Source organism: Moschus berezovskii, chromosome 3, assembly GCF_049115385.1.
Source record: "Moschus berezovskii isolate FMDL1 chromosome 3, NW_MosBer_1.0, whole genome shotgun sequence".
Taxonomy (NCBI): Eukaryota; Metazoa; Chordata; class Mammalia; order Artiodactyla; family Moschidae; genus Moschus; species Moschus berezovskii.
In genome coordinates, this window is record NC_142462.1 from 56,183,955 (window position 1) to 56,196,910 (window position 12,956).

The 12,956-nt window shown below is 41.7% G+C and overlaps 1 protein-coding gene across 1 annotated transcript in view; it reads left to right on the forward strand.

Moving 5' to 3' along the window:
• Positions 1 to 5,592: 5,592 nt before the first annotated feature.
• PRKAR2B (protein kinase cAMP-dependent type II regulatory subunit beta) overlaps positions 5,593 to 12,956 on the forward strand; it is a 117,600-nt gene continuing 110,236 nt past the window's right edge. The window contains exon 1 of the mRNA XM_055420774.2: positions 5,593 to 6,102. Coding sequence (XP_055276749.1) covers positions 5,799 to 6,102 — 304 coding nt within the window. The 5' untranslated portion in view covers positions 5,593 to 5,798. The remainder of the gene's footprint in view (positions 6,103 to 12,956) is intronic.

Genomic DNA, 12,956 nt, shown 5'->3' on the forward strand with positions numbered 1-12,956 from the left:
TGAAACTCCAAAACTTTGGCCACCTGATGAGAAGAACTGACTCATTGGAAAAGATCCTGATGCTGGGAAAGATTGAAGGCAGGAGGAGAAGGGGTTGACAGAAGATGAGATGGTTGGATGGCATCACCGACTCAATGGACATGAGTTTGAGTGAACTCTGGGAGTTGGTGATAGACAGGGAAGCCTGGCGTGCTGCAGCCCATGGGGTCGCAGAGTTGGACACGACTGAGCGACTGAACTGAACTTATCCCCACCGTCAGCGTGCCAACCTCTACAGAAAGTCAACTCCTCCATCTCCTGCTGGGAGTGAAGGAGAGCAGTTGCTCACCTCTGTAGGACAGAGGAGTGGCCAGCAGGTGGACAGTGTTTTCAGCACCTGTTACAAACATTACACTAACTCTTGCTCCTTCTCCCTCTCTAGGAGCACCCAGTGTCTTCAAATTCTAAGCTTCTGAATCCTGGGACACAGAAGTGCTCTTGCATCGTGCTGGTTTGTGTTTACACAAGCTTGTGTTCCAACATTCTCTAGTTTGCTCAATAAGCTCCAAAGTTCTAGTAGACAATAGTCATTTGCTCTTGTCTCGTCTCCCATTTTTTCATTCTAAAAAAATTATTTTTTAAGTTTTTAACTGTGGTAAAATATAGGTATCAAATTTTATGATTATAATCATTTTTAAGTCTATAGTTCAGTAGCATTAAGTGTATTCACAGTGTTGTTCACCCAACCCCAGAATGTTTTCATCTTGCTAAACTGAAACTCTTACCAATTAAACAACTCATTTTCCCCTCCCCTAGGCTCCTGGCAACCACTGTTCCACTCTCTGTTTCTATGAATCTTGACTCTCTAGATGCTTCCCTGATGGCTCAGTGGTAAAAAATCTGCCTGCAAAGAAAGAGACTTGGGTTTGATCCCTGGGTCGAGAAGATCCCCTGGAGAAGGAAATAGCCAACCACTCTAGTCTTCATGCCTGGGAAGTCTCATGGACAGAGGAGCCTGGCGGGCCATAGTCCATAGGGTCGCAAAGAGTCAGACACAACTTAGCAACTAAACAATAACAATAATAAGATAACTCACATAAGTGAGTTATAACTCACACGGTGTTTGTCATTTGTGTCTGGCTTATTTCACACAGTATACTCTCTTCAAGGTTCACCCATGATATAGCATGGGTCCAAATTTCCTTCCTTTTTAAAGCTGAATAATTTAAATTTTGTATTATTATTTCATATTTTTATTATGATTCACTTGTCCTTTTGTTCTTATGAGTTTATAGTTTTGTTTTATTTTCCCCTTTCCTTTAGCCATGAGTTTAGCGGACTTTCAGAAAGTAGAGATAAACTTGTGAGTCCAACGTTGTCCTAAGAAACCCACATTCCATTTATGAAAACTAGCATTTAAGGATATATTCTCTGTAGCTTTTGAGAATCTCAAAACTTTGCAAGACTCCTTATAGGAGAAAAGAATAATGAAGTTGTTTCTAGTCTTCATCTAACCAAAGAAGAACTTACACTTGGACATTAAGCAAAAAGGGTACTTCAAATAGTTATCTTCTTGGAATACATATATGTATACGCTCTTCCTGGGTAATCTAGTGTAGAAGCTCTCAAAGTTTGGTTCCTACACCTGCAGCATAAGCATCACCTGGGAGTTTGAGAGAAGAGTAAATTCTCAGGCCCTACCTTGGACCTACTGAATCTGAAAATCTGGGGTAGGGCCAGCAACTGTATTTTAACAAGTCCTGCAAGTGTTTCTGGTGCTTCCTCAAGTTGGAGAACCATCAGTCATCTAGAAACAACTCTTTGTAAAGATGCATCTAGAAATTAAACATTTATTTAGTCTCAGCCCAAACGTTTAAAAGATTTTTCAGGCTATGAGATGAACATCTTTCAGCAAATAAGTGTGAGGTGCCTATACCACCACGTGACTGTGTTTGGGGCTTTCTTCTCCACTGAAGAGGCAGACTGTCATATATTTATACTACCTGACCACTTAATTTTTTTATTTTTATTTTTTTCCATTGTTTACCATGGGATCTTGAATATAGTTCCCTTTGCTGTACAATAGGACAAAGGATTGGCCATAGCTATTATTATGCATTATAGAAGTTGTCCAAACTATTGGCTTATCCATGCTGCTGTCTTATTTCAGCTGCTACATAACAACAAACTTTTGTTTCTGTCCAATATGTTTCATTTCCCATGTGTGAAAACAAATTTTGTAGCACTCTTATTTTATTCCAGTACTGAACTCTTGGAGTTCTTTTACAATTGCTTCTGATTTTCTGAGAAACTAGTGCAGATTGCTCTGTAAATCAACCACCAAAGAATCAATGTCAGTGATGTTCTTTTAAAGAATTCAAAGATAAACAGTCCCCATAAGTCACTGTCACTGCACTCCAAGGTTCAAAAGGAAATATTCTGAAAATGAAAGCAGGGGAAAGCATATAATATTACCAAAAGGGCTTTGGAGTAGTGAATAAAAGCAAGAATATGATTTGAGAAGTGAATGTGTGTTCTGAGAACAGTGTTAACATAATAGGAATATCAGCATCAAACTTTACTTTTTTCAGGTCATGGTTATTGATTTAAAAACTGATGGAAGTAAAATATGTTATCAGAGAGCTGTTTGCAAAGATGCTTTAAATCCAATATGTCTTCTGTTATTATACTATTGCAGAATATCCTAGGATGGGAGAGACCATGCTGCTGCTGCTAAGTCACTTCAGTCGTGTCTGACTCTGTGTGACCCCATAGACGGAAGCCCACCAGGCTCCCCCATCCCTGGGATTCTCCAGGCAAGAACACTGGAGTGGGTTGCCATTTCCTTCTCCAATGTGTGAAAATGAAAAGTGAAAGTGAAGTCACTCAGTCGTGTCCGACCCTTAGTGACCCCACGGACTGCAGCCTACCAGGCTCCTCTATCCATGGGATTTTCTAGGCAAAAGTACTGGAGTGGCTTGCCATTGCCTTCTCCGAGGATGGGAGAGACCATAGAGGTCATCTAACCCAATCATGCATTTCATGCTTGACTCACCTTTATACCCCTAAAGAAATGACAGCCACATGACCCTCGCATTGTGGTTCATAACAGGATCATCTACCATGCCTCACACAGTAAAACTACAAGGAAGAATAATGGCATTTTGAAACAAAAATAAAGAATGCTACTTTGAAATATGGCTCTTGTTAATGTTTGGGAAAGTGTTTTTTTTTTCTTCTGTCATTCCTGGGTGTTGAGCATTGTGGCAGACACTAATTATTGCTCCCAGAATTTGTTCTACTTCATCTCCAAATATTTGTTTGGCACACAACTGCTCAAAATAGAGTTTCCATTCCCAAGCTTTCCTTATAGCTATGCATCTGAGTTCCTATTGCTGTGCAATAAATCACCTTAAAATGTAGAGATTGAAAACAGAGTTTTTATTATGCTCAAAGATATGTGATGGGGCATCACAGGGCTGGCTTCTTCTGTCATTCTGGCATGACTTCTATCAGAGCAGTCATGAGCCCACCCAGATTCAAGAGGAGGGGAATTAAGGCTTCAGCTCTCGATGGGGTATGTCAAGGCACTCTGCTGAATATCACATGGAACGGGTGAGATTTCTGCAGTCACGTCTGGAACATGCAGTTGGTCACACTACAGCTATGGCCAGTGACCAAGTTCTAGACAAGACAATATAAGAGGAATTGGTGTGTTTAACTTCCTGGAAGTATTCTTAGATAGGGGATGTGTATGTGGTGAGGGGAGAAGTTCCCTTCTCTTTTTTACTTTGCTCTTGACTGAAATATGGATGAATAGACTGGAGGTAGAGTAGCAATTTGGACAACAAACTGAGGATTACAGAGCAACAAGCTGGAAAGGGGCTGGTGCCTAATGATCCTGGAACCACCATGCAAGCCCTGAACCGCTGACATTTACATTACAGAGAAACGAACTTCTGTCTTGTTTAAGTTACTGTATTTACCATTTTCTTGTTAATCCTAAAAAAAAAAAACATCATAAATGAAGATAGATTATGCAAACTTGTCTTAAATTACTGAATGCTTATATCGTCTATATAATATTTACATAGCTAAAGTTTGACTAATATTGTGGACCATGCAGTGAGGATCATGGAGTTTTATAAAAGTATACTTCTACTTCTTAAAATGCTTATATGGTCTATGTAATATTTATATGGTTAAAGTTTGACTAATACTGTGGACCATGCAGTGAGGATCATGGTGCTTTATAAAAGCGTACTTCTTAAAATGCTTGACCCTCATCATCGGAAGTACCTTACTATATTTAAAAATTACTATGAGATTAAGAAATGCAAATAAAGAAAATAGTCACTCATGGAGTGACTATCAGTTGTATTATAAACAAAGGGTTATTTTCATAATGTATTTTTATTAAAGGGATTAGTTTGTTACATCTTGATTTCTAGTCTTTGAGGTTTCTGAACCATGTATTTACCGTTTTTTGTGTGTAGACAGAAATCACAATAACTTAACTGAGCTTGCTCTTGAGATATTTTATTTTAAAATGATGGTCATGATGAAAAATGAAATATGTTTTTAAGCACCATTTAAACGGCAGAAGACATTTTCTAATTCGAAACTGTAAATATTCGCAGAATAAGCCTTGTGTCAAAGTCAAGGACTTCTTGAAAAGCACACATTTCGGATTCTATTTCTCTTTATATTGAACTACATATTACTATTTTGGGGGATATATTTCAAAACCACTCAAAGCATAAGGGAACGTTTTAAACGATAACAGTTTAATCAGGCAAAGGTTGTTTTGCCTGAGGGCCATCTGTCCTGACATTGACATTTTATTCAAATTGCTGCACTATCTGTTTGAAGGCCGACTAACTTCTAAGGGCCTCACAATAAATCGTGTATTTGTCTTAACAAGTAGTAACTACACCAGGTGGACAATGGGATACTATCAGTGAACCAAAACAATCAAACAGGTTGAGTGGGGATAGGCTGTATAACACACGGCGAAAGAAAAAGAAATGTGTCACAAAGATGGGGCATTATTTCTTCGTCCAAAAGAACCAGTACTACCTGACTTTTAAACAAAAGACATCACCCGCACGCTCGTATTACTACAACTAGATTCTCCGAGGAGAAGAAAATGACGCTAACAAGGTGGAGGCCCAAGTTTCAGGGCAAATCGCGTGGCACCAGTTGTGCTTGGACTCGGGGTGGTGAAAAGGCGTGGGAATTCGGCCGACTGGCCCGTCCTCTCCGGGGCGTGCAGACAGGTGGACCACCAGGCGCGCCTGGGCCCGAGGGTGACGCGGGGAGTGCCGAGTCGGGGGCTGGGGGGCCCCGCCCGGGCCGCGCCCCCTAGGAGAGCCCTGCTGGCGCCGGCCCGCGTAGCGTCCTCAGCCCCTCCGCTGCGCAAGTGGCGGGTGATCGGCGCCCGCCGGCAGGGTTGCCATGGTTTCCGTGGGTCACGTGGGGGCGCGCCGGAGCCCCCTCCCGCGCTCAGCGGCGGGGCGGGGCGGGGGCGGGGCGGCCGGGGCGGGGGCGCGGAGCGGCCGCGGCGGGAGCGGGAGGAGCCGGAGATGCTGCCAGCCCTCCCGGGGCCGAGCTCGCGCAGCCGCCGCCGCCGCACGGAGGAGCCGCGCGCCGGGAGCCGCGGGCCGGGCCAGCCTGGCTGCCGGGGCCCAGTGCGCCGCGCTCGCAGCCGGTAGCCCCGCCAGCGCCCGTCTGCGCTCGCTTGGCCGCCGCTGGGCCAGAGGCCGGTTCAGCGAGGGGGCGAGGGCGGCGCCCGGGCGCCCGCCGGCAGGGGAGGCAGGATGAGCATCGAGATCCCGGCGGGACTGACGGAGCTGCTGCAGGGCTTCACCGTGGAGGTCCTGAGGCACCAGCCCTCGGACCTGCTGGAGTTCGCGCTGCAGCACTTCACGCGCCTGCAGGAGGAGAACGAGCGCAAAGGCGCCGCGCGCTTCGGCCATGAAGGCAGGACCTGGGGGGACGCGGGCGCCGCCGGCGGGGGCGGCACCCCCAGCAAGGGGGTCAACTTCGCCGAGGAGCCCAGGCACAGCGATTCGGAGAACGGCGAGGAGGAGGAAGAGGCCGCGGATGCAGGGGCGTTCAACGGTGAGGACCGGCTTCCCCGCGCGGGCCCCCACCCCCGCCGCTCCCCCTGGGTCCTTAGATCCCCGAGCTCCGCTCAGCCTCCTCTCCCCGCCTTCCCTTCCTTCCCCTCGCGCCCACCCCCTCAGCATCCATTTCTGTCTCTGCCACTCGCCCACTTTCTTCCTCCGCGCTCTCGTCGTGCCCTCCCCCGCGTTCCCTCCTCGGGAGGTGGGGAGCCGAAAGGTGAGGCTTCTCTGCCCACTCGCCCCCCTCTCTTCCTGGGCTCGGAGGCAGAGGCCGGCAGGATTGGAGTGGGCATCTGAGAAACAACTTTCGCTGGGGTTGCCTAAATGAAGCTGGCCCATTTGGCATCCTCCTTCAGCCCTTATGTGTATTAGCGGATTGTCCAAAACGAAAAGGCGGAGGGGCGGTCAATCGCATTGGCTTCACTGTTGTTAGGACGCCAGATTCACTAAAAGGAGCGTGAAATTGGACTCACGGGGCAGAATAGAATTTATGGTGATAGCTTTGGCGTTCTTGGAAACGAGAGTCATCTATTATTTTCCCATTTACCGATAGCGTGTTGTATTCTTTTGGGACACACAACAAAGGATCCTGTTTAGCCTGCAACCCGTGGGGTCTTTGGAGTGAGGAAACGGGCGAATGGTTTGATTTAAAACAAATTTTGGATGATTTGATATCTTAAAAAAAAAAAAAACTGAGAAAAACACTGTAGGAAGTTCTGAAAGCTTGTTGGTTGTCTTTAGAATGAAAAGCTGTGAGTAATTGTAAGGACTGTGCCAGACACAGAAGCTAGAAAAAATGAATGGGAAAGAAAAGGGGGTTTTCTCCAGTAGCTGCTCCTGGCAGGTCCCACCCCTCCCGCTTATAACCCTCTTTCCCTGACACACGCAGACACGCTTACACATTAACAGTCTCCTGCATTTACACAGCATGCCTGAATCCCATCTTTGTGGCATCCCAAGCTAAAATACCCGGGTGTGCAAATGTGCAAGTGCTTTTTCTTTGTGGCATAAGACAAACGTGCATTCAGCATCACACCAGCTTTTATTTATTTACACTACTCGTGGTTTGTGTGTCCGCAGTACATTTCATATTTTAAAGTGTCATTTCCTTGTGTACGTTTCTAGGAAGGTGTTTCTTTTCTTTGCAAAATTGTTGAAATGTGTTATAAAATTAAGGTATTTTTAGCTTATCAGAAGCAGTCACAGAAACCCCTGGAAATTAATGCTCTCTGAAGATAAAATGGAAGATTGTTACTTTAAAAATTTTGATTTTCGACTTTGTAATGTTTCCAGGGGTAGGATAATCATAGTCTTCATTTTGCACAAAAAGTTAATCGAATGCTTTTCTTATTAGAAATGGCATGAGAAGGAAAGAGTGCACATTTTAAGTAGATGGGCAGGACACACATCCACACATGAGTACATCCACATGCACATGGACACACACAAAGAAAACAAAAAGGACTAGTTTCCCAGATTGGAGAAAACCAAAGACTAAGGGACTTGGTAAAGAGCCTATATTTGTTCAGTGCAATATATTGTTACTATAACTAAAATATTTTGCTTGTGTAATGTTTTGAAGTACTTTGCGTTTATGATTTTGTTTTCTCTTTAAAACAATGTAGATTGTACACAGAACAGATTTCATTTCCATTTAGCATAAAGAAATAAGCCATTACCTTCTGAGTAGTAGGGATCATTTAATATGGTTTTATAGTCTCCAAAGCACTTTTATTGTAAAAATTACTCAGTATCAGTTTTACTATATACTAGTTAACCAATTGCCCAATTTATTCCCCATTCCTACCACCCCCGCCCCAAGACTTTTATGACTGCAACCAGTTTGGTCATTATCCAGTGCACACGTATGTGTCTATGTATAACAGAAACTTTGGCAATGGTGCTTCGCTTTTCTAGGTGCGGTGAAAAATATATACTTAGAGTAGTTTCTATTCTAATCATTTCTCAATTTTTTAAAAGTAATTTGTGTTGTGACCCCCGATTTAAAGAGAATTCTAGACCGCCAAGGGGTTGGCAAACTTTTTTGTAAACCGTCAGAGAGTAAATATTTCAGGCTTTGTGAGCAACATACAGTCTCCATCGCATATTCCTCTTTTTTAAAAAAAAAAAGCAGTCTTGTGAACATGTATTGCCTCTGTACAAAACTGACCACAGACCAAGGCCATAGTCTGTCAACCCTCGGTCAAAGGAGGAAAAAGTCAAAATAATACTCTTGGGGAGAGGGAGGGAAACAATGGGAATGAGCCTATCAGATTAATGCCTAAGTCTAAAAAAGTGCTGAAATATAAAAAACACCTGATACTGGGTAATCCTCATGACATAGTAAAGAATAAGAAAAGTACTAAAGAATGGGAAAAGTACTAGAAGACAAGCCTTAATTTACTGAAACATAGCACAAGATGAAAAGTATAAGTCGTTCTTAAATTTTAGTGTACCTCTCAAGGAAGTTTGATTCTGAAGTGAGTATTACCTGGTACTACGCTTTTGGAGCTTTTTTGAATAGGTTGGGGTGGACTTGGGATCTTTTTTTAACAGATGATATCTATTGTTCCCTGACCCTACTTTGAGAAAGATTGGTCAACAGATAATGATGATAATTATAATATCACTTTCTCTTATTAACAATTAAAAAATAGCTGCCATTTATTGAGATTGTGTGCTAGGCACTATCTAAATGCCTGGATTCATTATCCCAGCTTTATAAGAAAGATGAGACTGACAGTTGTTCAGTGTTTCGCAGCTGGTAGGCTGCAGAGGTTGTAAGAGCGGTGGGCCTGGCGCCATGCCTGTGCTCTTAAGTCCCAGCTTTTATCTCCGGGGAAAGGGGTGGGCCTGGCATCCCTTGAGATCCCTTTTATGTCAAGCTCTGCATGAGGCCCTTAATATGTTTTGTCTTTAAGCTTTAGAATAATAAACTTGTCCAAGGTTACACACAGGACTAGTGAGAAATAGAGCTTGGTTTCTTATTCACATCTGTCTGACCTAAAATCATAAGAGGTCTCTCTCTTAATGAAATTTGTCCAGCTGGCTGAATCGAGGTCAGGTGTTCCTGCTTTTTTTTTTTATTTCAGTAATGGTGATGAATTTGCATTGATTAATCCATACCTACCCTCACGAATCCCTTAGGACAAGTGATAGTATTTGTGAGAGGTTGTTCAAAAAGGCAAGTTTTTGACCATGAAACTGGTTGCCATTGACTCCCCCAGAGAGATCAAGCATGTGACCTTGAACTCATAGTGTGGTGGTTGAATCAAGCAAGTGAACCAGCATTTGGGACCTTGGCCAAAAGTCTGACTGGTGAAGGTGGTCTTTACTTCTCTCCTCCCTTTCCAAAGGATTCTTCCTCTACTGATTGCTTTCTTGTTCCCCTCCTATCCTTTTCTAAGTTTATCACTTCTAATGTTTACTTCCAGCTTGCTGTCAATTCTTGTTAAAAGGGCAACCTTTAGGTGTTAGAATGATAGTGGCATATTGTGATCCCCTTTCTGGGAACTCTTAAAGTCCTGAAAAAAAGCTATAATTGAGACTGCCTCCCTCTTCCCCGTCCTACAGAAATCAAATGAAACTTGACATGTCTATTCTGCAAGGGCCATGTCCCCAGGCTTGGAATTATTAGGAGGGTTGCAATAAGCCAAAGAGTTGGATCAGTACCAATTTGGAGTGAAATCTGTGGCAATTAATACAGGCATCATTGGGAGATCTTGTGTTGCTCAATTATTTCTTAAGTGAAATAACTCAAATTACAAAATGAAGTAAATAAAATTGACAAGTGCTGCTCAGTCGTGTCCAGCTCTTTGCGACCCCGTGGACTATAGCCTGCCAGGCTCCTCTGTCCATGGAATTATCGCAGCAGGGATGCTGGAGTGGGTTACCATTTCCTTCTCCAAAATTGACAGGTAGTTGGAAACAAATTACACATGGGCCCATGAAGAGGAATCAAACTGGAGAAAAAATAGACTAATGTAAAATATGGAAGAACTAATATACTAAATTATGGAAGGCAAAGATCTCAAGGTCAGGTTAATTTACAGGGCAGAACTATAGAACCATGGCTTATAAGCTTGGATGTCAAAGGTATATAAATAGAAATTTAGCATGTAAAATCTGTGACTTAATCCTCTTAACTCTGATTTATGTCAAATCTTTTAGGAGAACTTTATCTACCTTTACATTTTTACAATTTAACGGGATTGTGTAGAGTTTACCAGAAATGTTGAAAATTATGCAAAATATTGGAAAGTTGGAGCTTATGGTGAGAGATTAAGAGAACAAAGGTACATAGCATGAGAGGAAATGGTTGAAAGAGCTGAGAATAGCATGCATGTGTCTGAAAATTTTTCTTAAGAGGATTAAGAGCAAATGTCCTTTATCTCTGTTAAATACAGAATTGGAAGAGCTAAGCCTCATTGTAACTTGAAGAATAAAAGTCAGAAATTCATCTGTCTGGAATGACGTGTGTGATCTTCCTAAAAAATGAGATGACAAAGCAGTGAGGGTAATGGATTGACTTCCTAAGAATCTGCTGTGAAAAAGTTTTTAACCTTGTTCATACTGGAAGTAAAAAAATATGTTGACATTCATGGCCTAACTGACAGTAGGAAATTGTAGAGAGGAATTAGAGCTTTAAAGGAGAGTTGCTTTGGTTGATTTTTTAGGCTCACTTGTGTGAGCCCTTTTTTAAGAACTTGCTCTGTGGAGGGCTCCTGGAGACTGTTGTAAGACAAAGCAGCCAATCCTTAGTCTTCTACTTCATGTAGCCATCAGCATACCGCTAAAGAAAAGGAATTTATTTTAGTGATGGTACTTGTGCAATGCGCTGAAAGTTAAAATATTTTTTTTAGTGTATAATCAACCTCTTAAATCCATTTAATCAGTTTGAAAAGCATTCATGGAAGTTGATTTTGTAGGGTTAGCTTGCAACTTAGACAATGTCTATTTTTTTTAATGTATGAAATGCTGCGCTCAGCGTGTTGACATGTCATAATAATAGTACTTGCTTTGTGAAGTTTTAATGAGGATAAGTGGAGTAATATTTGCAAGGCGCTTAGGATGCTGCACCCAGCAAGCATCGGTTACCTGTTAAACAAATAATCTCATGAGGTCTTCGGGAAGTATTTTCTTCACAATGAGGCTTTCATTGTGTTTGGTGGAGATGAATCTAACGTTCTCACTTTTTACACAGATGAAATAGGAAATGAGCTTGCTGGGCAGTTTCTCTTAGGATTTAATGTGAAGTTATGTTGCATAGTAATAAAACCCACATCCTTTCAACTCATAATTTGTAGCTAAGCACTCTAGGATTTTGTAGTTAATGAGACTTTTCTGGTCTTTGGCTATTGGAAATTTATATAGTAGTTTTAAATCCTCCTCCTGAAGTGGATTACATCATTCATGACAATGGCTAAAATATTGAAGCCATTATTTTAGTTAGGAGCTTAAAACAACATTAGAGAAGATTAAAAAAAATATTTTGCGTTAAAGATGCCAATTATGATTTTTCAAAGAACAGTTAAGAACATTATTCATTTTAATAGTAGCATTAAATGGATTACTTTAGGGATTGAAATTGGGAAATCAAAGGACTTTGGGTGTCCTTTCTCAAATTTTTATCCGTCTATTACTTTAGGCAAAAGGGAGGGAGTGGGGAGAGGAGGGATGGGAAAAGAGAGAGGGGGAGGGAGAGGAGTAAAATCAGTTGCAACTTGTGAAGGGTTCTTTGAGAAACTGGTACCTTTTCTTAAGCAGTGGCATAGAATAAAAGCACCTCAACAAAAATGGAAGCATTGGATACTTTCATATGTTTACCTACCTATCTTAAAGATCACACTGTAGCTATTATTTAACTTAAGACTGTTACAAGCTCTCCACTTGAAGGCATGTAAGCTTTCCATTTCAGTTTGTACATAAAGTGATGTATTGTATCTGGGTGGGACAGAGTAAAAATTTAATAGTTATTCATTGCTGCAAATCTCATTCCCTGGATTCCAGTAAATTTCCAGCTGTCAAAGTTATGACCATAGCTGTGTCAAAAAAAAAATGTGTATCTTTTTCAACCATGTGGATACTAACAAAAGATCTTTGAAATTGTCAAGGAGGATTTTTTTTGTGATCCCTTAAAAAGAGAAATCTTAATGAGAATAGTAGGAATAGAGAAAGCCTATGATGGAAGTAGGGGTGGATGGAATATTTGAGGTAAGGGATTCAACGAAGGTTTCTGAGTTGACTGACCTTGGGGCCTGCCTTAGCGGTGTCGAGTCACAGGGTAAAGGGGCTGAGACCTGGGACAACCCATGGGGAGAAAGAACATGTATAAGTTGAGAGGTAGGATCCTCTGCTCTTTCACCCACTGCAGACATATTTATTGAGAGCCAAGTCCTTTTTTCTAAGAACAAAAAAAAGGTAATTATTCTTTTAAGTTTACTATCTCTAGACTCCTTAAGAGACAATCCTTTTGTCACAGACTGTCTCATAGATAGAATATGTTGTCTATAACATTTAACAGATGGAGTCGCGAGAGCCAGAGATGTTCCTTGCCCAGATTTAGTCTGTTTTGGTCTTTTTGTTCATAGAATTATCACTTAACATTTTGTGTGCTATTATATTAACTTACATACTATAAATCCTTCTGTCTTCCATCAGGGTTATAGATAAGGTCTAAAAGGCCAGGTTAACAAGAAGTACTTTTATACTTTTCCCTTCAGTGTCACCAATTTTTTTTCTCTTTGATTTTTTCATTGCAGTGAAATTTAATATTAGATTTTATTTTTGTATCAATTGCTTAAGAAGAGGCAATGGAAAAGAAAAAATAGTACAGTGACTTTTCTGAGT